Source organism: Helicoverpa zea, unplaced genomic scaffold (genome assembly GCF_022581195.2).
Source record: "Helicoverpa zea isolate HzStark_Cry1AcR unplaced genomic scaffold, ilHelZeax1.1 pri_000016Farrow_1_scaff_6_deb, whole genome shotgun sequence".
In the NCBI taxonomy this organism is placed as follows: Eukaryota; Metazoa; Arthropoda; class Insecta; order Lepidoptera; family Noctuidae; genus Helicoverpa; species Helicoverpa zea.
The window spans coordinates 194557-217563 of NW_025899712.1; the positions used below are offsets into that span (position 1 = coordinate 194557).

The 23007-nt window shown below is 39.6% G+C and overlaps 1 protein-coding gene and 3 non-coding genes across 5 annotated transcripts in view; all 4 read right to left on the reverse strand.

Moving 5' to 3' along the window:
- Nucleotides 1-23007, reverse strand: part of LOC124645547 — a 64761-nt gene that overhangs the window by 23166 nt on the left and 18588 nt on the right. For both annotated transcript variants that reach the window (XM_047185360.1, XM_047185358.1), the window contains exons 2-8: nucleotides 17594-17873; nucleotides 5579-5649; nucleotides 5333-5430; nucleotides 4972-5105; nucleotides 2762-2983; nucleotides 2161-2304; nucleotides 1805-1882 (exon numbers count right to left, since the gene is read on the reverse strand). In XM_047185360.1, coding sequence (XP_047041316.1) covers nucleotides 1805-1882; nucleotides 2161-2304; nucleotides 2762-2983; nucleotides 4972-5105; nucleotides 5333-5430; nucleotides 5579-5649; nucleotides 17594-17741 — 895 coding nt within the window. In that variant the 5' untranslated portion in view covers nucleotides 17742-17873. The remainder of the gene's footprint in view (nucleotides 1-1804; nucleotides 1883-2160; nucleotides 2305-2761; nucleotides 2984-4971; nucleotides 5106-5332; nucleotides 5431-5578; nucleotides 5650-17593; nucleotides 17874-23007) is intronic.
- On the reverse strand, nucleotides 5471-5543 carry Trnak-cuu. Its single transcript has one exon. It is a non-coding gene; the product is annotated as a tRNA-Lys (tRNA).
- On the reverse strand, nucleotides 6692-6764 carry Trnar-ucg. Its single transcript has one exon. It is a non-coding gene; the product is annotated as a tRNA-Arg (tRNA).
- Trnas-cga lies at nucleotides 10663-10744 on the reverse strand. Its single transcript has one exon. It is a non-coding gene; the product is annotated as a tRNA-Ser (tRNA).

Below are 23007 nucleotides of genomic sequence, written 5' to 3' on the forward strand. Positions count from 1 at the left end.
GATAAAATTGTTCCATCTCCATCAATGCATTATTTTTTGGATTAGATCAGTGGTTCTTAACCGGTGGTCCGCGGACCACTGGTGGTCCCTGGAGGCATTCCAAGTGGTCCGCGAAGCATTGCTTCGCGACGTTGCTAATCTAATTTTATTTTTAAGAACTTTATATGCGAACAGGGGTTTCCGCATGGACGTATAAAAGATATCCATCTTACTTGTCCAACAGAAAAAAAATATATGTTTGGACTACATTTTACGTAATTTTGGCTTTGAGTCTTAAAAAATAATTAAAATTTCGCGCTCGCTTCGCTCGCGAATTCAAAAACAGTCAATGAACAAATAGTTAAGTACGTTTCGGCCACATTTTACGTAATGTTTGGTTTGAATCCGAAAAAATTTCGCGCTCGCTTCGCATTTGGAAACTAAACGCATGCATTAGTATGTCAGTAGATACTTGCGTTTTGTACACGCAATGTTTAGTTTGTAAATGAAAGATTTAGTTAAAGCTATAAATACGTACGTGGGTTTTCGACGCTTCTGATTGTTAGAAACAAGCATAGAAATCTGTTGGATGCCACTGCCGACATGCGTTTTGAGTAGTACTGAACCAAGAATTCAGAAGTTAGTAAAGGGAATGCAGTCACAAAAATCTCATCAAAATCTGTAAATTTTAATTATAAAGTGTGCTCGTATTCTTTATCAAAGAAGCCTCAATTTAGGTAAACCATTGGGGTGGTCCCCGGCAAGACAAACTTTTGGTAAAGTGGTCCCTCATGCCAAAAAGGTTAATGGTCTCTGCACACAGCGGGCGCGGCGCGGCGGGACGGGACGGCGACGCGACACAATGTACTAGATCGTCGCGTCACGTCGCGCCGAGCGGGACGGCTCTGTGTGGCGGCCTCCGTAATATCTAGTACATTACAACTGCTCAGTGTCGCGTCGCCGTCCCGTCCCGTCGCGCCGCGCCCGCTGTGTGCAGCGACCATTAAGAACCACTGGATTAGATGGACGGCTCGGCTCGCTACGCCACATAGCACCTATTCTTTCAGGGAATACGGCTCGCTTTCAAATGACGCGCGCACCGCGCACGTTCGGGAACTCGAGTGTGCATTTTGTTTTGATCGCGCTCTTTTCAAAGTCGACATTTTTTTTGTGCAATAAAGGCGCGGCTCCACCGCAGTGCACGGAGAGGCTACGCACGTGTATTAAGCTTCGCTTTGTAAGAAAATGTATGTGGTTGTGTCCACTGCAACCCACGGAGAGGCTACGCATGAATTGACGTCATTGATACACGCGTGGCTTGCTCGAATAGGCGGTTACATAGCTCAACGCTGTCAACGTGGGTCTACGTTTCCACTGGAGTACACGAATAAGACCCACGACTATGTACAGCTCGGTTATCGCAGAGCAGTTGTTGTAAGCGGTTACGTAGCTCAACGCTGTCAGCGTGGGTCTACCCGTGCGCCGTGCCACGCTATACATAGTCGTGGGTCATATTCGTGTACTTCAGTGGAAACGTAGACCCACGTTGTCAAACAAATGAATACACGCAGCTAAAATGCGCCGCGTGTCCGTGCACAGCGTGCACTGCGGTGGAGCCGCGCCTTAACTTACGGATAGTATGATTGTTGATGTTGTTAGTTAAAATTAGTAAAAAAAACATTGTTTAATCAGACACCTTATAGGTCAGAGCCAGGGCCCAGGGTGGGGCAAGTGCCCCAGCTTGCCCCAGTGTGACTACGCCCATGTTTAGGACTGTAGGTATTTGTAATATCTGTTTCGAGATTGTAACAAATATATATTTTACCTTTAGCATCAAGAGGCGGTCCTAACACGGGGAAGTTCTTGCACTGCTTGGTCAAACCACTGGGACGCCAACCCACAGCTGAAATCATGAAAAAATAATCGTAATACACTCTTTCATTTGACCGCGTTAGAATAGGTATCTAACAAAGGTATGTATGTACCTACCTTACGCTATTTAATGTATTTGATTTGATTTGATTTGATTTTATTTGATGTATTTTTGACTAGTAAGTACCTAATAAAATTTTCTTAAGTTGGACTTGGACCAATACTTTACGCCGAAAAAACCAAAACTGTCCTTTTCTGTGAACCTTGTGTACTAATATGTGTTTTATTTTTCAATACATCATTACGTACCTGCATAAGAAGTGCCGTTGACCATCATGATGACCTCGATCTCTGCGTCCTCCTTCAGTATGCGCCAGTACAAGTTGAACTGCTTCGACAGCTCGCGCTTGCTGTACAGTCCAAGGTTCACCTTCTTGTCTTTCCATGGTGCCTCTGTAATTCAGGTATAGAGTAATTAATATAACAGACGAGCTGAGCCCAGCAGTGGGACGATGAAAAGGCAGAAAAAACGAAGAAAAGATTTTGATTTCCTGTTCTTCGTATAATTGAAGCCATAAAATATAATTTTAATAAAATGATTGAATGAAACAAGCCCGAATTTATTTTTTTAAGACCTTTAGTAAAATCACAGGTCACTTAGTAGTTACTACGTAAGTAAAATACTGAATTTGCGCCCGATTTTAAGCAAAAAAAAATCTTTTATAATTGTAAATACTAAAGGGTCAATTGTAAAGAGCTTATATAACGGCAGTATATTTTCTCCGTTACTCTTCAGGTTCCTCTACTTTTTAGGTACGACTTGGTATATTTGGCACATCACTCAAATTTAATACCTGTTGATCTAAATTAGACTAGAAAAATGACAAAAATGTACCATAACCATACTCACTCTTATTACATCCCTTCCCATAGAATCCATACGGACAGTAACACATCTTCGTCGGTGACTCAGTCGCGTTAACGTCAATGCATTTGCCTCTCAGCCCACAGTCGTTGTCTTCCGAACATTCATCGCTGAACTGACAGCGAGGGCCTGAGTACATCTTGTTGCATTTGCATCGGCCGAGGATGTAGAAGCCGTGGCCGGAACATGTCTCGTGGTATTCTTTGCCTGGAATTTTGATATTTAAGGACTTATTTAGTTATTGAAAAAAATCAAATGTAGTCAGGATGTAGTTTTTTTTTTGGACTGAAATACAGATGAATCTTGATTTATAATGCCTCACAATATATGACTAGTCTTCATCGTAATTGATAACATGAAACATAATAGTTAACCTGGATCAGTTATTGTAGTTAATATTACAAGTAATTCCGAGTTATTATTAGAATTACTTCTATACTATACTATTGTACTATTATACTTCATTGATTTCGAAGATCTCCTACATAGCTAAAGTTTACAATATCACAAACTTATATTACTTTCTGTCATATTACCTGGTGTTACTAGTCTACCAAATAAGTGACACCAGGAAACTAAAGCTATATTACCTATAAACAAACAAGTTGTCTTAAGCTGTTACTTCCACACATCAGCCTTGTCAATCAAACCGAACAAACATTGATATCCGACTATCTAATATATTGTAATTAGATGTACATACAATCAACATTCCGATCGCAGTTCTAATTCAATGCAGACGGAGCATTCAATCAGATGGCGTTAATGGGAATACCTTGCAAAATATGACAAGGTCGGATAGATATCGAAGTATTTGTTGATATCTATTGATATTGTTTTAATTTTAAAGGTAGGACAAAACAGGTATATGGATTAATTTTACTTAAAATAAACTGATTGAAGCTTTTAAACCTTAATCCGTCTTACCACAAAAACTTTTAAACGTCAGTTTAAGAAATGTCTAAAAAAAATCAGATTATGACGTTGACATATGGTTCATTTTGCAAACACAATTTTTTTAGACAAGTGTAAAACAGACGTTTAAGTTTTTGTAGTAAAGCCGTAAGAATCCTATATAAAATTAAATACTATTTGTATATTAATACAGATGACATACAACTTATACTTTTACAATTAATCAACAAATAAAATGTTATCGAAACCATACAAACAGCTAGTAGCAAAAAGTTTTATCCCACTATTTGTATAGGTACACCGCTTGCGTCACATGAATGAATATGAAATATACGTATCTTTAATATCAAACTTAAACAATTTATCATGCATCGTCTGTCACATCGCAACATTTGCCACGAAATCATAAACTTATTAATATATGCTAATACACATATTAAAAATACACGTCTCTCTAAGCGGTTGGCATCCGAACAATTTGCTAACTGAGTCAAGGTAAACTTGCTTACACTTAAATATACGAAGCTTACCTAATTAGAATACAGTTAATTCTGTTTTGTTTTGACAGATGAGATATATCAGGGCAGAATGTATTTATTTAAATTTTAATGCAAGCTCGTTCATTACAATTAGGACCGTAGTTAGATAAATACTATGTATGCATTATGTAAGATAAAACTTTTTGCGACTAGCTGTTTCTGCGTTTCGATAATATTTTGAACTAAAACTTGTGCATCACGCTACCAGATGTATGATTCCATAGATTATATTATTATATAAGGTGGGGTATATACCCACATATCCCAATCGTACCCACGATAAGTCAAGATAAGGGTTTGGTCGGTACGACATTAGGACAAGACGTTCAGGCACATAATAGGTACTTCAGACCAATGTCCTACAGTACTGTATTAAAAGGCCATTTGCAATATTCTTTCAATCTGTTGATTTGCTTACTAGAAATGGAATTGACCTATTCTTAATGGGAAATCATCAAATAAGTGTCCCGCTTTGGGTGCAGTGTGAAGGAGTGTCAGACTCTGACAAAAACCCATCGTGTTCCTTCGAAGGCCGTTTATGTACCAGGGACGCGGTAACTCTTTTGAACAATCCCACAGCCTTGGCCCTAGTAGGCCCCATTGGGGTTTCCTGACATCTCTTTGAGGAATAGAATTATGTCATTAGCCACATACAAGTAATGTCAAGTTCCTAGTAAGTGAGCAAAATAATGGATAGATAGAATATTGGGAGCGGCTGTTAGACGGTAGTGGTGTACTCACGTGGCAATATATCGATATCGGAGCAGGACCAGAAGCGATAGTTACTCCCCCACTCCCCCGCCTCGCGTTGCAGTTGTAAAGTGCAGTTTTCACAAGTGAAGTCACTGGGTAAACGCACTTCGTACTTTTGGGCGCTGAAATTTGAATGTGTAAACTTTAATTAAAAGAATATCTTGGGTGGGCTACAGCAAAAGTTACATTGAGATTATTTTTTACCTCCTAGGTAATTTACTAAAATGAGGGTTGTTGAACATTTATACCGAAATGGAAATAAATGGTAAAATGACCGATTCACATTATAGACTATTGAACAAAGTGTTAATAAAAACAATTCATTAAGTGTCGGAAACATTTTACTTACGTCACATCATCTCGAACAAATTCAGTGCCACCTGCTCTTGGCGTCAAATCAAGAAGAGGTCTTTCCAAATCATCTAAAATTCGCAAACTGAAGCCTCCCTGAAAATAAAATATAAAAAATATGAACAAAAAGAGATTGCGCCCAACGTGGGGCTCGAACCCACGACCCTGAGATTAAGAGTCTCATGCTCTACCGACTGAGCTAGCCGGGCTTGTGGTGACAAGATTAAAAGTACGTATCACTTACTCGATGTGCGTATGCTAAATGCCAATGAACTGTGAACGTTGATCCAGCTAGAAATGATGTTTTTAATGATCCTGGAACAAAAGAAAGATAGCAAATTAAAACACGCACACTTCAAATGACTCATGAATTTGTAACAGAGTAAAATAATTTATGCTTAACGTTTTACTTTATGATAACAATAAAAAAAACATAATAATATTAACTTCCCAAAAAAATACACTAACAAAACCTAAGTAACTATTTTCATCATTTATCAAACAGCGCCATCTAGTATCAAGTAGCGGAACTGCTTAGGAAACGTAATTTGCATAGTTGTTACGCAACGAAAGGTAGATGTCGCAACTGGTTTGGAACGTAACATTCCGGTATCGGCTTCGCTATCGCTGTGGGAACAAGTTTTAAATCTCGATAAGTTTTTTTTTTATTACATAAACAAGTTCTCTAATTAATTGAGTACTCTTTGCATAATGTTTGATGAAATGGTGGAAACCGTAGTAGCTGGCTGAATACGATGGAAATCGCATGGGTGATCAAACCTTTTTGCTGTTAATCAAAAGTTACAAATCTCTGTAGCGTCATTAGATAGGTATAATACAATTTTTTACGTTCTTCAATTATTTTATATTGCATTTATTTTCAAATCAAATAGCTTTTTAGCATAATCTTATAAAATCGAAGTTAGATAAAAAAACAAAAAAAAGGTTAGGTACAAAAAAACGATGAATTGAATCTATACTAATATTATAAAGCTGAAGAGTTTGTTTGTTTATTTGTTTGTTTGAACGCGCTAATCTCAGGAACTACTGGTCCGTTTTGAAAATTTCTTTCAGTGTTAGATAGCCCATTTATCGAGGAAGGCTATAGGCTACTTTTTATCCCGGTACGGGAAGTATTACTGTTTATTATTTACTGTAGCAACTTTACAGCATTGATTTGATGTAACAAAATAAATCTAAAACACACAATGTACCACTGATGACCTACTTATGCCTAAAATACCTACATTAATTAATTACTTAATCCAAAAAAAATACACCAATTAAGCAAAACATTCCCTCATTTATTACATTTAAAACTGCCAACGACATTGGCAAGTGACCACAAAAAACCTATCGACCGTGACAGGACTCGAACCTGCAATCTTCGGATCCGAAGTCCGACGCCTTATCCATTAGGCCACACGGTCCCATGAAGTGTGAGGTCGTACGAGAGGCTAGGTTCTAAAGTTATGCGTGCGCAGAAAAATATACGACCTATTTGGTTCATGCATAGCGTTTAGGCCGAAGCATACAGGACTGGTTTTTCACCCGCGATAAAATATAGCCTATTTTACACAGAGACAGTGTAGCTTCCTAACAATAATAGAACTTTTCAGATTGGTTCAGAAGGTTTGTAGCCTTGACCTAAAAACAAACAAAACAGTGTTTCCTCTTTATTGTATTATAATACATAGTGGTGACTGGTGAGGCTACGATATGCGGTATATCAATGTGTGAAAGAAAACTAAATCTTTGAAAAGTCAAACTTAAAGAAAAGCCTTTGAGAAAAAGCTGATGCACATTAGGTATTAAACAATTGGAATTCTCGAACTCTTTACTATTGAATAAGTGAACTAATCAATCAATGCTGTGTTGGTTAATTAATACCCCACATTGTTTTAATTTCTCCAAATGTCACGACTGCATTGGCCTAGAATTCGGTGTCTAGTGGATGATTATATGTTTATTTCGCCACCGACTTCTAGGCCGATGCACCTAAAAGTAGTTTTTTTTTGCTTTTCAGTGTTTTTGGAAGTCGGTTTTATTTTTTTGTAAAAAGTTTTTTATTTTTGGCTTTTCAGTGACAAGTAGGTATAGTTGTCACTATCCGCATTAGTGGAAAGTTCTTATCAATACGAATAATATAAGCCCAAACACAAGGTAGTTTACATATTTAGTTGACGAGTTCCCTCGACCTTCTCTGGTCTCCATCATAAGATCAGCTCCAAACTTTCACTGTTACGAAGGTCTCGTCAATACAAAGAATATAAGCCCAAACACGAGGTAGTTTACACATTCAGTTGTCGAGTTCCCTCGACCTTCTCGTCTCCATCATCAGGTCAGCTCCAAACCTTCACTGTTGCATAGTGTTATCAGACGTACAGCTTATTGTCAAGTTTTTAACCTATGCATGCCTACAATTTTCCAAAGTTGCTCTCGATTTCTCAGGGTTTCCATCATCAGATCCTGACCTGATGATTATGGGACCACCTGTGAGGTATACCATATCAAACAAAAAAGAATTTTGCAAATCGGTCCAGGCGTCTTCGAGTAATCCGTGAACATACATAAAAGAAAAAAAAAAAAGTTCCCGACGAATTGAGAACCTCCTCCTTTTTGGGAAGTCTGTTAATAAACTCGGTACAGAAGGACAGATTGATTAAGTACTAAATCCCACCAAAAACATTAAATGTAAAAAAAAGCCAATCCTCTACGCAATTCCTCCACCGTAAAAAGTTTTGAGATCGCATAGAAGCCAAGTCCTGTTCTACTTTATTTGTAATAATAAATCAATATTTTGTGACTATATCAATAGTTTTGTTCACTTTACAATAATATTGACTTGGCCATGAGCACAATAAACTACAAATATAATACAGCATATCTTGGAGAGGTGAAAGTCAAACATGAAGTTTAATATCACAGAATTAAATACTTTTAGTTTATTCAATTGTTACTAAATGACCGACAGTCAGTATCATCCAACATCAATGAACTGCACATGTACTATGGCGCATGTTTAGTCCATGGTGATCTCAAATTCCAATCAGTCCAATCGTAAAATCATGTCCATATAGAATTTATCAATTCAATGGTATTTACACATTATTACAAGGAGCGACTTTTAACTTGTGCTCATGGCCAAGACAGTATTATTGTAATGTGAACAAAACTATTGATATAGTCACAAAATATTGATTTATTATTACAAATAAAGTAGAACAGGACTTGGCTTCTATGCGATCTCAAAACTTTTTACGGTGGAGGAATTGCGTAGAGGATTGGCTTTTTTTTACATTTAATGTTTTTGGTGGGATCTAATTTATTTTTTGTAGGTCTCTTTCTTCTCTAAGTATAGGTATAACAAAGTGAATTAACTTACATGCAACTAACTAAATATATAACAACAAACTAAATATGTACACCTAAAGTAGCACTTAAATAATATTTTTTTTAACCTAAAAAATTTCGAAATTGTCGAATTTTTTAATCGAATATCTTTTAGAATAAAAGAGATTTATTTCAGAGGTAGATGACGCTATCACATGAAATTATTTGATTTGTTTTTAAGTACTACTTATACTAAGCTATGTAACGAAACCATAGCGCGATTTAGACCAGGACAACGCCATCTATCGAGCGAGCATGCAGTGTTTATCGCACTGCATTAATATGAAAGAGTTTATCATTATTCATTTCATTTAAACCTAGCTTTTTTATTCATATGTTGTTTATTTAATACATAATAACAATATACCACTACGTAACAATGAAACAAATAGTAACATTTTGTACATAAATAAATAACAAAGTTATCAATGCAGTCAAAATTCATACACAATGTTCTTGAAAAACCGCAAATATAAATTTGTTTCCTATTTTTTTATTAACTTTTAAGGTTTTTATAATTTTCCCTTTATATGTAGCTAATAACCTATCTTGGTGCCAAATTTGAAGGTTCTAAGTTTGCTAGAAGTACCTTAGACTTTTGATGATCGGTCAGTGAGTGAGTCAGTGACAAAATGGTGTAACTTTGATCGTTCATAACTCGTAAACTATTTATTCAAATATCTTGTAATTTTGAGACTGAGCTTGTTCTAATACTTGCTCTTGGTCGTCGAAAACCTAAACTCCTAGCTTTGTTCACATGGAAGATACAGGGGGCTGAAATAGCCGCGAAACGCTTCGAGAAAAGATGGTACGGCCGTGCCCGCTTTGCTCGAGTCTTGGCTGGGGCACTGCCGTGCCCTCAGATAGTTACTAACACAGGACTTTTGACACATTTCAGTTAAACAAATCCTGAGGATAAAGAAAAACGAAGGAAATTAATCCTGCTCAATCAAAACTTCATAAATGCACAAATACATAAGGGCCAAAAATCAAATAAAGGTCAAAAAAACTTTGAATTCTCAATTATTTAGAGGAATATTGTCGACTTTCTTCTGCCCACAATTATTATTTATTTACGTGCTATCATTACGTGATATAGCCAATGCAACAGCAGTAACTTAAACAATAATTTAAGTATAATGTGTACAAACAATAAAAAATATTAAACATAACTAACATTTAAAATAACTACTTATTGCAAAACTCAGATTGCACGATAATACATCAATTCTGTTGTCCTGCAAAGACTTTTTTTACTATTGCCGAGTGCGTGTAGGTAGGTTTACCAATGACAATCATCATTTCCATATTGACGACATACATATACTTTTTAAAATGTCCATTTCTTAAGTTTCATCAGTGAACATTCCTTCTGGTTAACATTGAGAATATATTTAGGATTTATGCAATTTCGAAATGAGGAAAAGACAAGGAAATTGAAATTGAGCAGATAATGAAATAGTTTAACTTTTGATACCATTACTAAACGGATTGCGTATATCAGCGAAGATGGAATATATAAAGAAATGTCGTCTGGTGAAGAAATATTGGCAAGAGAATTAACTAAAAGCAATGAAATTACAGATGTGGTGGAACTAGAAAAAAAAACAGGTGAAGAAATGCAAGATTTGATTGCTTGAAATAACATACTGAAATATTAACCAAATCCAACGAATTTATGAACAAGGTAGACTCGATATAGATAACATTTATACAAATAAGTAACTACAAAGAGAAGTCATGATTTAATAAAAGAGTGGTACATACGTTACGTTTTGTTTTTAGGGTAAGTTTTTAATGATCGATCGATTTGCAAAATTCTGTCGGCCTTTAGAAAATAAAATAAACAAAAGTGAGGAAACAGGAAAAAGGAAGTGTTGAACAAAATAATCACATTGACATAAACAAACATTGACACATTGACGCAAAAAGATTCGCAGCCGGTAGGATTCGAACCTACGCTCCCAGAGGGAATCTGATTTCGAGTCAGACGCCTTAACCACTCGGCCACGACTGCTTGCGTCAGAAGCACGAAATTACCGTTCCAACTCCCCACGTGTAATTTAGAGATTCAAGGTGCCATAGACCACATTTTTAACAAAGTGGCTCCAAAAAGTTTGGTATAGCATTTCTAAAAAAACAAATTCAAGTTCTTCCAAACCTTTTGTTTTTTTTTTATATGCTAATGCTTAATTAGTTCACCAAAAGCTTTTACCAATAAAGTATGAGGACAAATAAGCACACTTACCAAAGCTAACGAAAGATTCTACAGTATAAATCATCAACACAACAAAACTAAGAAGATTTTAAGAGAACAGAGCAAGGACGACCTTGTCGCGTTTGCATTTCCCATCTTGGTCGTGACCACGCTCAGTGACTCACAGTAGTATAATAATCTACACCACAGTAGGTACATTATATAGGTGTATCTATGAACAAAATAATCATTATGGAACCAGTATATTATTTGATCACGAATTCACAGCATCGCGATTAAAATTCCTTGGCGTCAAATTGCGATCGAGATGATTCTAAAATGACGATTTAAGTATGTAATACAGATAGTTCAATTAAAATTTGTAATACAGATAGTTCATTCAATTAACGTTTGTCCTAAACTAAGGCAGGGAAAAATGTTCTTTTCTGCAACTGCAGTCAAACAGACTGACGATTTTGCTGTTGCACAAGCGATAATCAGCCAAAGCCTGTCCTGGTTTCGGAAATTTTCGAAAGAGTTATCGCGACCCTTGATCACAAAAGGCTAAAAAAGGACCATGGATGTTAAGGACGACAGTGTCGGTTTTTATCTTATAATAACAATAGGATTAAAATTATTTTGTAACAATTGTTGTTGAAAATTGCACTAAAATTATTTTGTATAATTTATTAATACATTTTTAGCTCAATTTGTATTGTATAACATTCTCAGGACTAGATAGAAAACTGTATGAAATATGTAATTAATTTTATTTTCTTTTAAAAAGAGTGTCCATGGAGTTTCTTGCCGGTTCTTCTCCATGAGACCAACTCTTTGGAACCGTGCACCTAACTTTGATGTTTCGAAAGAGCTTTTATAGGCCTATTTGAAATAAAAAAATTTGAGTTTGAGTTTGATGAATTGTTGATTTCAACCCAAAATATCACTTTAACTATAACCGAGAAAATACAAGCCGACTTGTAATCAAATATAATAACTGACAGGTCACAATTAAAGTTAATGTAGTGTTGATTGCTTGATTACTCAAATAGCAGGCCTAGTGAATAATATTGTAAATACAGTTAATACACTATAATCTTTTATGACAACGGCCTAGCTAGATAATGTTGGCAGGACTTGTCACAGATGCTGTGGCTATTTGATGACTTACGAGGTAATAATTAGCTGAAATTGTTGGTTAATTTAGCAAAAATAGGCAGCTGGATTAGCTGTGTGAAATCTACCTATCTCTCGGGATTTGATCTTTAGGAACCAGAGATGGAGAGAAGATAGTTATGTACTGTACGTGTTTCAGGCAGTCAAACTAATTTAACTAATGATCAGGTACCATGAGACACGAATGAAGAGATGCATTTAGTCAAAAAGTGGACTTACTTAAAAGTGGAGTTAAATAATCATTGTGATCGAAAGAAAGAAGAAACAACAAAAGACAAACATAAATCGTGGGGGGAAATGTTTATAAAGGTAAAATATAGACTTTGTGTCAAATAAATTATTAATTAAAAAGAGTAAAGTTTCTTGCCCGTTCTTCTTCATAGCAATCTACTTTTGGAATGGGCAACTAGAATCAAACTTAGTTATATTTTAGACGTTCATAAGTGCTTGTAAAGGCCTAAATGAAATAAATGATTTGATTTGAAATTGGTCTAGTTCAGCATTACACCAGACAGCCAGAGTCTGTCACTAATGTTCAACTGGATCTTCAACTTCATATAATATTCAGTCCACTAAATCATCATCACAAGATTCGATCTATATATTTATTTTGCAATGATACTAACTAATTGAAATAAGATCAATAAAATCATAAAACACGCTACTCATTTCAAAAATATAAGCTAATAAGTAAAAGTTTCATACAACCTACCGCAATGAGTATTGTGGTGACCTACCTCTTTCGCCACTTATTGGTACTGGCCGGCTGGTTTGGCAGCTACGTTCGTAAAAATGAAGACTTGTCAAACCAGTCGGCAGTCGGTTTTTTCTCTTTGGTAGGAAGAAAATGTATATTTTTATTGTCTCAATTTATCTTGTAAATATTATGTAAATATATCGATGTAAATACCAAACCCATTTATATTTCTTCCTACATTTGGTGACCCCGTCTGAGCACGACAACAATGTCGATCAGCAAAGCCGACGTTGACGGTGCTGAGACTAGCAAAGTCGGCATCGACGCTGCGGAGGCATGCCGCGACGCCCAACCCGCCCGCCAGCGATAAGTATGAAAAGCTCAAGGCCGAGCTCATCAAGAGGCAGTCAGCTTCACGCGAGGAGAAGGTGAAGCAGCTTCTCATGCACGAGGAGCTCGGCGACCGGAAGCCGTCGCAGTTTTACCGGCACCTCCTCAACCTCGCCGGTCCAGGTGTTCCCGAGGAGTTTCTGCGGACGATGTGGACGAGCCGTCTGCCAGCAGGTACGCAGACCATAGTGGCGTCGCAATCCAAGCTGGACTTGGCCGAGCTGGCCGAGTTAGCGGACCGTATCCACGTCATCACCGGTCCCGCGCAGGTGGCATCAACAGCTGCCGTCGCCACTGCACCGTCGTCGTCCACCAGCGGTCTGCACGCCGAGATCGCCGCGCTAAACCGGCAGATGCAGAAGATGGCGCTCAAGCTCGAGAGGTTATCCCGCAACAGAAGCCGTTCCCGTAGTCGCTCACGTCACCGGTCCAGCTCCAGAAGATCGCAGTGCTGGTACCACCAGCGGTTCGGTGATAACGCTAAGAAGTGTATTAAACCGTGCGACTACACAACGTCGGGAAATGCGCGGGGCAATCTGTGATGGCGGCCGATGATTGTCCGAGCGCTGGTCGCCTCTTCGTCACCGACCAAAGGTTGAAGATACGGTTTTTGGTTGACACCGGCAGCGACCTCAGTGTATACCCCCGGTCGGCGATTCCGCGACGATTAGGAAAAACAGAGTATGAACTGCGTGCAGCAAACGGCACTGTGATAAACACTTACGGTTTTGTGAGCTTAACATTAAACCTAGGGTTGCGCCGCGACTTCGCCTGGCGATTTATTGTTGCAGACGTTACAAGGGCGATAATAGGTGTGGATTTTTTGTCTTATTATAATTTGGTTGTCGATTGCAGGAACCAACGCCTCATCGACAACCATACTACGCTCTCCACCCCGGCGTCGCCTGTCCGCCGCTCTGATGATGTGTCTTCGGTGAGGGTGAGTCTCGGTGATTCCGCGTTTACACACATACTGCGGGAATATCCCGACATCACTCGACCTCGCGGCATACACGACACATCCAAACACAATACAGTACACCACATTCGTACTACGCCAGGGCCACCAGTATCTTCATCCCCACGCAGATTAGCACCGGACAAATTAAAAATTGCGAAGGCTGAGTTTGATGACATGTTGCGGTCCGGTATCTGCCGTTTATCCGAGTCACCGTGGTCGTCGCCTCTTCACCTCGTTCCTAAAAAGGGCAATAGATGGCGCCCTTGTGGCGACTACAGGATGCTGAACGCACGCACTGTCCCGGATCAATACCCTATCCGGCACATCCAGGACTTCGCGCACAGCTTGTCTGGCTGTACCATCTTCTCGCAGATTGACCTAGTTAAGGCTTATAACCAGATTCCAGTGCATCCGGATGACATCCCGAAGACTGCGATCACGACTCCGTTCGGGCTTTTCGAATTTCCGTTCATGACGTTCGGGCTTCGAAATGCCGCACAGACGTTTCAGCGCTTCGTGGATGAGATGCTCAGGGGTTTGGACTTTACATACGCATATCTTGACGATTTTTTGGTGTTCTCGAAAGACCAAAAGACGCACGAGCTGCACCTGCGTCAGCTGTTCACCAGACTGCGAGAGTATGGTATGGTCATCAACAGTGCTAAGTGCGTCTTTGGTGCGTCGGAGGTTAATTTTTTAGGGTATCACATCTCTTCCAAAGGGACGAGACCGTTGCCTGCCAAAGTTGAGGCTGTCCAGAATTTTCCTGAGCCAAAAACGGTCAGGGAGCTGCGCAGATTCCTCGGGATGCTAAATTTCTACCGCAGGTTCATCCCGAATGCCGCAGCCTGTCAAGCACCTCTCAACAGCCTGCTCTCCGACTCCGTGAAGGGTTCGCACCCTGTCAATTTCACAGCGGACCAACGTGAGGCGTTCCAGGGCTGCAAGGACAGTCTGTGTCGAGCAGCACTGTTGGCGCATCCTGACTGCACCGCCAAGATGGCGCTGGTCACGGATGCGTCTGACAAGGCTATAGGTGCAGTTCTACAGCAGCGTACCGGAGGAGCATGGGAGCCTCTGGCATTCTTTTCCAGGAAGCTGAGCGACGCGCAGGTTAAGTACTCTCCTTACGACCGTGAACTGCTCGCTATTTACGAGAGCGTGAAGTACTTCAGGCATATGCTGGAGGCTCGTGACTTCGTGATCTACACGGACCACAAACCTCTCACATTCGCCTTCACCTCTCGTAAAGAAAACTGTTCCCCACGACAGTTCCGTCACCTGGACCTGATTGCTCAGTTCACTACTGACATCAGGCACATCTCCGGGAAGGATAATGTCGTGGCGGATACCCTTTCGCGGGTTGAGGAGATTACTCAACCTGTGCCCGTCGAGAGGATCGCTGCAGCACAAGAAGATGACCAGGAGCTGCAGCAGCTGCTCGCCGGGGACAACTCACTGCGTCTGCAGTTGGTTAGCGTCCCAGGTTCACAACAGCAGCTGTACTGCGACCTCAGCAGCGGCACGCCTAGACCTTTTGTACCCAAGGAGCTGCGCAGGTCAATTTTTCTCAGCCTGCACTCCTTGAGTCACCCTGGTACTAAGGCGTCTGCCAGGCTGATTGCAGCCCGCTATGTGTGGCCTGGGGTTAGGAAGGACTGTCGTAACTGGGCTCAGAGTTGTCTGGCTTGCCAGCGCTCTAAAACCACACGGCACGTCTCTGCACCACTGCAGACCTTTAAGTTGCCCCAGGCGAGATTTGCCTTCATCCACATTGACCTCATAGGACCTTTGCCGCTGTGTCAAGGTTTCCGGTATTGTCTCACCGCCGTCGATCGCTTTACGCGATGGCCTGAGGCAATACCCCTGGCAGACATCACTGCAGAAACCGTGGCAAAGGCCTTACTGGGTGGATGGATTGCCCGATTCGGCTGCCCATCGGATATCGTTACCGATAGAGGTAGGCAGTTCGAATCGGCCCTCTTTAAGTGCCTATCCGGCATTGCTGGCTTTCAGCATCGTAGGACCACTGCCTACCATCCAGCCTGCAACGGACTGGTGGAGCGATTCCACCGTCAACTGAAGGCTGCAATCACCTGCCACGCAGGCAGCAGTTGGGTGGAATCTCTTCCACTTGTGCTGTTAGGAGTGCGCAGTGCCTTCAAGGAAGACGTACAGGCTTCCGCTGCCGAGTTAGTGTTCGGCCAGCCACTGCGCCTTCCAGGCGAGTTCTTCGACCCGCGGGTCGAGGAAACGGTCGACATGACCGATTACCTTTCTAGGCTTCGGAGTATTGTCCGGAGTTTGCAGCCAGCACCAGCAGTCAGACACAACAGCCGCTTCAAGACATTTGTCTTCAAGGAGCTGGCTACAGCCACGCACGTGTTCCTTAGGGACTGCACTGCTGGTGGTGGTCTGAGACCGGCATACTCTGGACCTCACAAGGTGCTCGAACGAGGTGACAAGGTGTTCAAACTACTGGTGAACGGTAAACAGGTCACAGTATCGATAGACCGCATCAAGCCGGCCTTCATACTGCGTGACCCTGACACCACAGCACACTCACCACACAACACTATCGCACATAACTCACCACAGTCACCACTCGACAATAACACTCATCACTACTCACCTGACGCGGATAACCGAGGCTTACCTTCGGCTGACGATGGCGTCATCAGAACGACGCGGTCAGGACGTCGCGTCCACTTCCCAGCTTATTATCGCCCTTGAAGGTCTCTGGGGGGGGGTGATGTGGTGACCTACCTCTTTCGCCACTTATTGGTACTGGCCGGCTGGTTTGGCAGCTACGTTCGTAAAAATGAAGACTTGTCAAACCAGTCGGCAGTCGGTTTTTTCTCTTTGGTAGGAAGAAAATGTATATTTTTATTGTCTCAATTTATCTTGTAAATATTATGTAAATATATCGATGTAAATACCAAACCCATTTATATTTCTTCCTACAGTATAATATTACAGCACGCGGGTACGCAACAATGTAGGATGACTCACCGAGGTCAACGACCCCGAGGTCAGCTGTTTGTAAACAGATTAGTCTGAAATTTCGGCCTGACTAGACCGTGTGTCTAATTCAGTCATCACGGTTGAGACATGCTGTCTAAGAGTTTGTGTTCATTTTGTTTTGGTAGCTTGTTATCTTCTGCCTAGCCGTTTTCGATCTATGTTGGGGTCTGCTTCCAGTCTAACCAGATGCAGTTGACTGCCGATGGCCTGATGACTGCCTGTCTGACCTCCTCCACCCTGGCCATTTGTAAGAGTGCCAGGTACTTAAGATAGAAAGTTGCTTCTTAGGAAAGACTGTCGACCCTGATGTAGTTAGAGAGGACCAGGTGTCGGGTGATAATTACGTAATTTCATACGTAGGTAGATGATCCTAGAACTACGGACTTTTAGTAAACTTACAGAAAAAAAAAGTTATTTTTACCTTTTGGCATTCCACATGGCGGCTTCGTTCTAGAATTATCTAGAAAATCCAAGTCGTACCTCCTTGCCGGAGGGAACGTTAGGGCCACATGTCCATACACACTCACACAACTGCACAACACCAACACAACACTTATTAACGACGCCATCTTGTTTTCTTTACACTCACACTATTGTACCTTCATCACTTTTGAATTTAGAACGTTCTAATCATGGTTGTTGTTTCTTCTCCTAATTTGTCATTTTGTTTGATGTCTCTGTCACTGGCTTGTTGTGATTATCTGTAACAAAAGAAAATAATGGATTAGTTCATTTGTTTTTGCACAATGTTATTCTTATTTCAAACCTGAACATCATTGTTCTTTTTTTACAGAAATGGCCGTACAATCAGGGAAACGGGAGAGTCATACTTTAGTCGAAGATAGAATGGTTTTGCTTTCGTTATTCTTCCAACTTCGAGTACCTCATGCCTTAAGCAATTAAGCCCCACACATCCACCATTGAGAAGTTAATAGCCCTCGCAGATACGTCAAACAATACGTAGGATGTGAGCTCAAGGAAACCACCAGGCACTTCCATTGTGTAGACGCTGGCAGCCAACCGTGACTGCCTTCTAAACGCCTGTATGCGCTAATTATGTTACATGTAGATACAGTAAGCTAGAGGTAAGTTGGAGTCAAGATAAGAGCCAATACTTGAGAAGTTACGGAACTTGAACTAAAAAGAATATGTAATCGCCGAACCACAGGCTGATCTCAGTCAAAGAAAATCGGTCCAACCAAACAGGGCATAATTACACAAACATAAACAATACACATACAGGTCAAACTAAGAACCTCCTTTTTTTAAGACGTTTAAACTAGTTAAACTAATCAGCTCTCAGATCAAAGAAATAGAATCAGCTATTCAATTTAAACTAAACTACTGAAACGGTTGAATTGGTGCGGAACCAGATTGTTTCTTGAAAGTGTCATCACTTGAACTACAGCAAAAACTTCAAAGTGTGTTTCTTTTACGGATTACTCTCCAAATGACAGTAATAAGTTGTAATCCGGTGCTTAGGAATCAAACTTTGATACGACGAAAGAAAATGAAAGCAAAGACAAAATGAATTCCATACTCATGTAGGTATAACAATCAGTTTAGTAGACGCTAGTAACGTCGTAAATTACAATTGGAGCGTGATCAAAACAGTATTTGAAAAAAAAAAAACAAGAGTAGAATCGATGATAACAATACTACATAACGAGGCTATGATTGCTATAATCATGTAACATTACAGAACGTTCGTATCGGCAAATAAGATCAATTTCGTTACATACACACACATCTAAGCGCGGTTCTTACTTTCATCATAGAAAGTTGCCGCTCAAATGTAATTTTATTAATTTAAACTATTTAGTAGAAGTGTGTCAACATCTTCTGAGAGTTAATTCGTAATGTTCCTGTTTCTTTACTGGTTAGTCTAGTAGGGATTATTCCTTTTGAAATTTACACAATTACATTTTTTTCAAAATCTATTACAAGATATTTCTCACTTCGACTGACAAACCTCTAAGTAGAAGCTAGTACAGTGTAAGTGTAAGTGTAAGTACAGTGTACACCAAATGAAGGTAGATACGGAGATAAGCAAAAGCTTAAATTTGTTTTAGGACACCAAAAGAGTTACCGCGGCCCTGGTAAATAGGTAAAAGGCCTACGACGGAGCACGACGCGACGGTTTGTAGTCAGTAAGACACTCCCTCACCGCTGCTAACCCACAGCGGGAGGAGTCATTTGATGATTTTTGACGTCGTTAAAAAAAAGGACACCAACAAGGAAAAATGTATGTACGTTTCTTTTTTTAGGGCTTGAGAAAAACCAAAATTTACAGTTGCTAATGAATGAATGGCTACAACGTTACAATCAGCAGTAAAATAGGTCAAAACAGATCAGATCCGAACACCAGATTACTCATTGTATATTTGTGTATTCATTAACTACAGGATATTTACTTCCTTTCATTACAATAATCTATAATGGCTTCTTACATTGATACTATCTTGCGCAAGTTTACTTCTCAAAACATTTAATGATCGGATCTCTTGTCGGTCTCAAGAGAATTATATGAATATCAACATTAATGTTAATACCAGTTCATCCATTATTCATCGTCATCAGCCTTTTTATCGTCCCACTGCTGGGCACAGGCCTCCTCTCACACTGAAAAGGATTGCTCAATGCGGGCTAGTAATTTCGGACATTGTAGTCCAGGTTTCCTCAAGATGTTTTCCTTCACCTTTAATCCAACATTGGTGTCCAACATATAATTAGAAAGTACATACATATAATTAGAAAAGTTGCATTGGTACTTGCCTGACCTGGAATAGATTCACACTTATACTTAAGAGGTTGGTCCAGAGTACCAGAGAACAAACCAAAGAGTGTAAAGACCCACTAAGCTCCCACGACTTCCTCCATAAAACAAAGGTATTTTGGCCACATAACTGATAATTTCATAGACAGGTGTACAAACATTCTCAAATTGTAACCAATCAAAGTGATGTGGCGTGCAACTTGCCATTTTCATTCTCATCTCCAAAGTGGAGCTCATCAGCAAGTGAATTTAGACCTTACTTGTCAGTTTTAAGACTGGGATTACTTTAACGATGTTTTGACAGTATCTGAATGCTCTGTCTTGTATGATTAGGGTTGGCAGGAATATTAGAAGCAAATTAAAGTGTTGCATTATTTTAAATGTCTTCTAAGACACATGACTGTTGTTGATAATGTTTGTCTCAACTCAATAATAACGTCTTCTAATCGATTCTTTTAAATCGTTTCTATTCCTGGGGAGTAAGACTTTCAGAACTACGTTACTCAAAAACATACCAGCTATATTGACTCCTCCACAATGAATTACAATAATCTTTATAGTATGTAACGATAAGTTACCAGTAGCATTCCCCAACACCATGGGCATGTAATGAGGAGGGACGATACGCATGCAACATAGTGTGTGCTAAGTATGAATGTAGATGGATGGAGAGGAAGCGGAAGACCTAAGAAAAGGTGGATGGATTGCCTGAAAGATGACATGAATAGGAAGGGAGTGAGTGCTAGTATGACGTGTTACAGGGGAAAATGGAACAAGATAACATATTGCGTCGACCCCAAATAAAATTGGGAACAGAGCAGGAGGAAGAAGAGCATTTCCCAACACCAAATGGACCGCTTATATCACAAGCCTCTTCATGACATTGGAACAATATTTCATTCCAACCAATTTTGCCTCCATTTCCCTGTGCACCTTCATCGGCAACCCTGACCGAAGGTCGATTATCTGGTCGTCACAGTCGCTGAGTCTTCCAACTTTCTCCACTACAATAGAGTTAGTTTATTAATATAAGCACTTTTGTTTTCTATAGACCGGTTGATGGCCACAGATCAATGGCTTCCTTGAATAATTGATGGTGTTATGAAATTTGGAAAATATTTGGTAAGAAGCGAATTGGGTGAAGTATAAACGGGTGCTGGATATTATTATACATACAAACCTTCCTCTTCAATCATTCTATCAATTAGTTTTAAAGGATTAAGCCTACATAGGGATATAGGGACAGAGAAGGTTGGAGCGACAGAGGACTGTTTTATGCTTTTTAGTGATATGAAAGGGAAAAAGGATAAAAAAAATTGGTTCTTAGTGAACACAGACACTGATATTAGTAACTGTTAGTAGCCGGTAAGGTGTTTTTAGCCTGCATGAAGGCCAAACTTCCGCGGTTTTTGCCTATCTAGCAATCTAGGTAACTTTTCCAAAGCACTATAAAAAGTCACGGTATTATTGCCTGAGGTTAGGCATCAGTTTTATTTCCAGTTACCACGTCTAGCAAATGTCTCGAGTAAACTGTGTTTCACTCCTAACTTATACTATAAATGCGAAAGTAACTCTGTCTGTCTGTCTGTCTGTTTGTTACGCTTTCACGTCTAAACCACTGAACTGATTTTAATAAAATTTAGTACAAAGATAGAGTTGACCTTGAGAAAGAACATAGGATAGTTCTTATCCCGGACTTTTGCAGAATTCTCTTGGAAACGCGATATAACCGAACTCAACGCGGGAGAAGCCACTGGTGGAAGCTAGTTGTTTTATATAGCCAGTTGACATTTTAGTATGCTTTTGAGAAGAGTTTGCAGTATCCTGTACCTATGTATGTTTTATCCCTCAATCATTATCTACTTTGATATTCGTATTAGGGGTTTCATTTCCACCACTATTGTAATGTAATTCACCATCGTGACGATACATTCGATATCCCATGTTTTTAATAACATTACATACTATTCGTGAGACACATATTATTACTACGTCTGAAGTTGAGTTGCACCATAAAACTATAACGATAACGATTGTTTTGGGACAGATTAAACTTCTGTGTTTATAAAAGCATACATTGTGTCAGCTCCAAACCTTCACTGCTAAATACTGCAATGAGGCATATACCTGTGTGTGACCTGAGTGACAAGTTTTTACCCTATGTATGCCTTCAACTTTCGAAAGTAGCCCTCGATTTCTCAGGGTTTCCATCATCAGATCCTGACCTGATTATGAGACCACCTGGTAAAGTACAGCCTATCAAAATCGATTAATAAATGGAGGAGTAATTGCGTAACAAATATACAAAAAATACGGTCGAATTGAGAACCTCCTCCTTTTTGAAGTCGGTTAAAAATGGTTCGGTTATCGTTATAGTTTAGGTAATGGTGCGAGCCACCGTAAGTGTCCAATCTCGAATTACTTTGAAAGCGATATAAGTAGCAATAGATTATTATTGTACAATAATAATGTAATTTAATGTCTAATTCACTATGATTATGGGTTTAATATAGATCTAAGTATGACAGGTGCTGTTGCATCTAGATAGAAAATAATTACGAAACTGTGGCACTTCGGTTTGCACAATCATGGTTTAACTAGGTTGCTTTTTGTCGCCTGAGGATCCTAGGTGTTTTTTGTAATTAATCAATTAATTTCACAAGTCTAATTTAGTTTGTTTAACGAGGCATTTCCTTTGAGGTCATTTAATTATCGTCTCCTTTATGGATTTCAAAAAATATATCTATTGAATTACTTTATAGACATTGAACAGTGACATTAGCCCACTACTGTGATGTCAAACTCTTATCTACAGTTATAAAATCACAGATAGATATGTTATTAAAATCCGCAGTAAGCACCTATATCATGTAATTTGTCTACAACGAAAACTTTCAACTGGCTACCGTATCTTCTAAACCCTATTACATGGTCTTCATATCTACCATTCTCTTTAAACTAATTAATAACAGGTAATGGTATCAATATTTCTCCTGTCATCACCGACCAAAGAGGTAGTTATTCAACAAGAGTAATGGTTATACCATCGAGCACTCCGT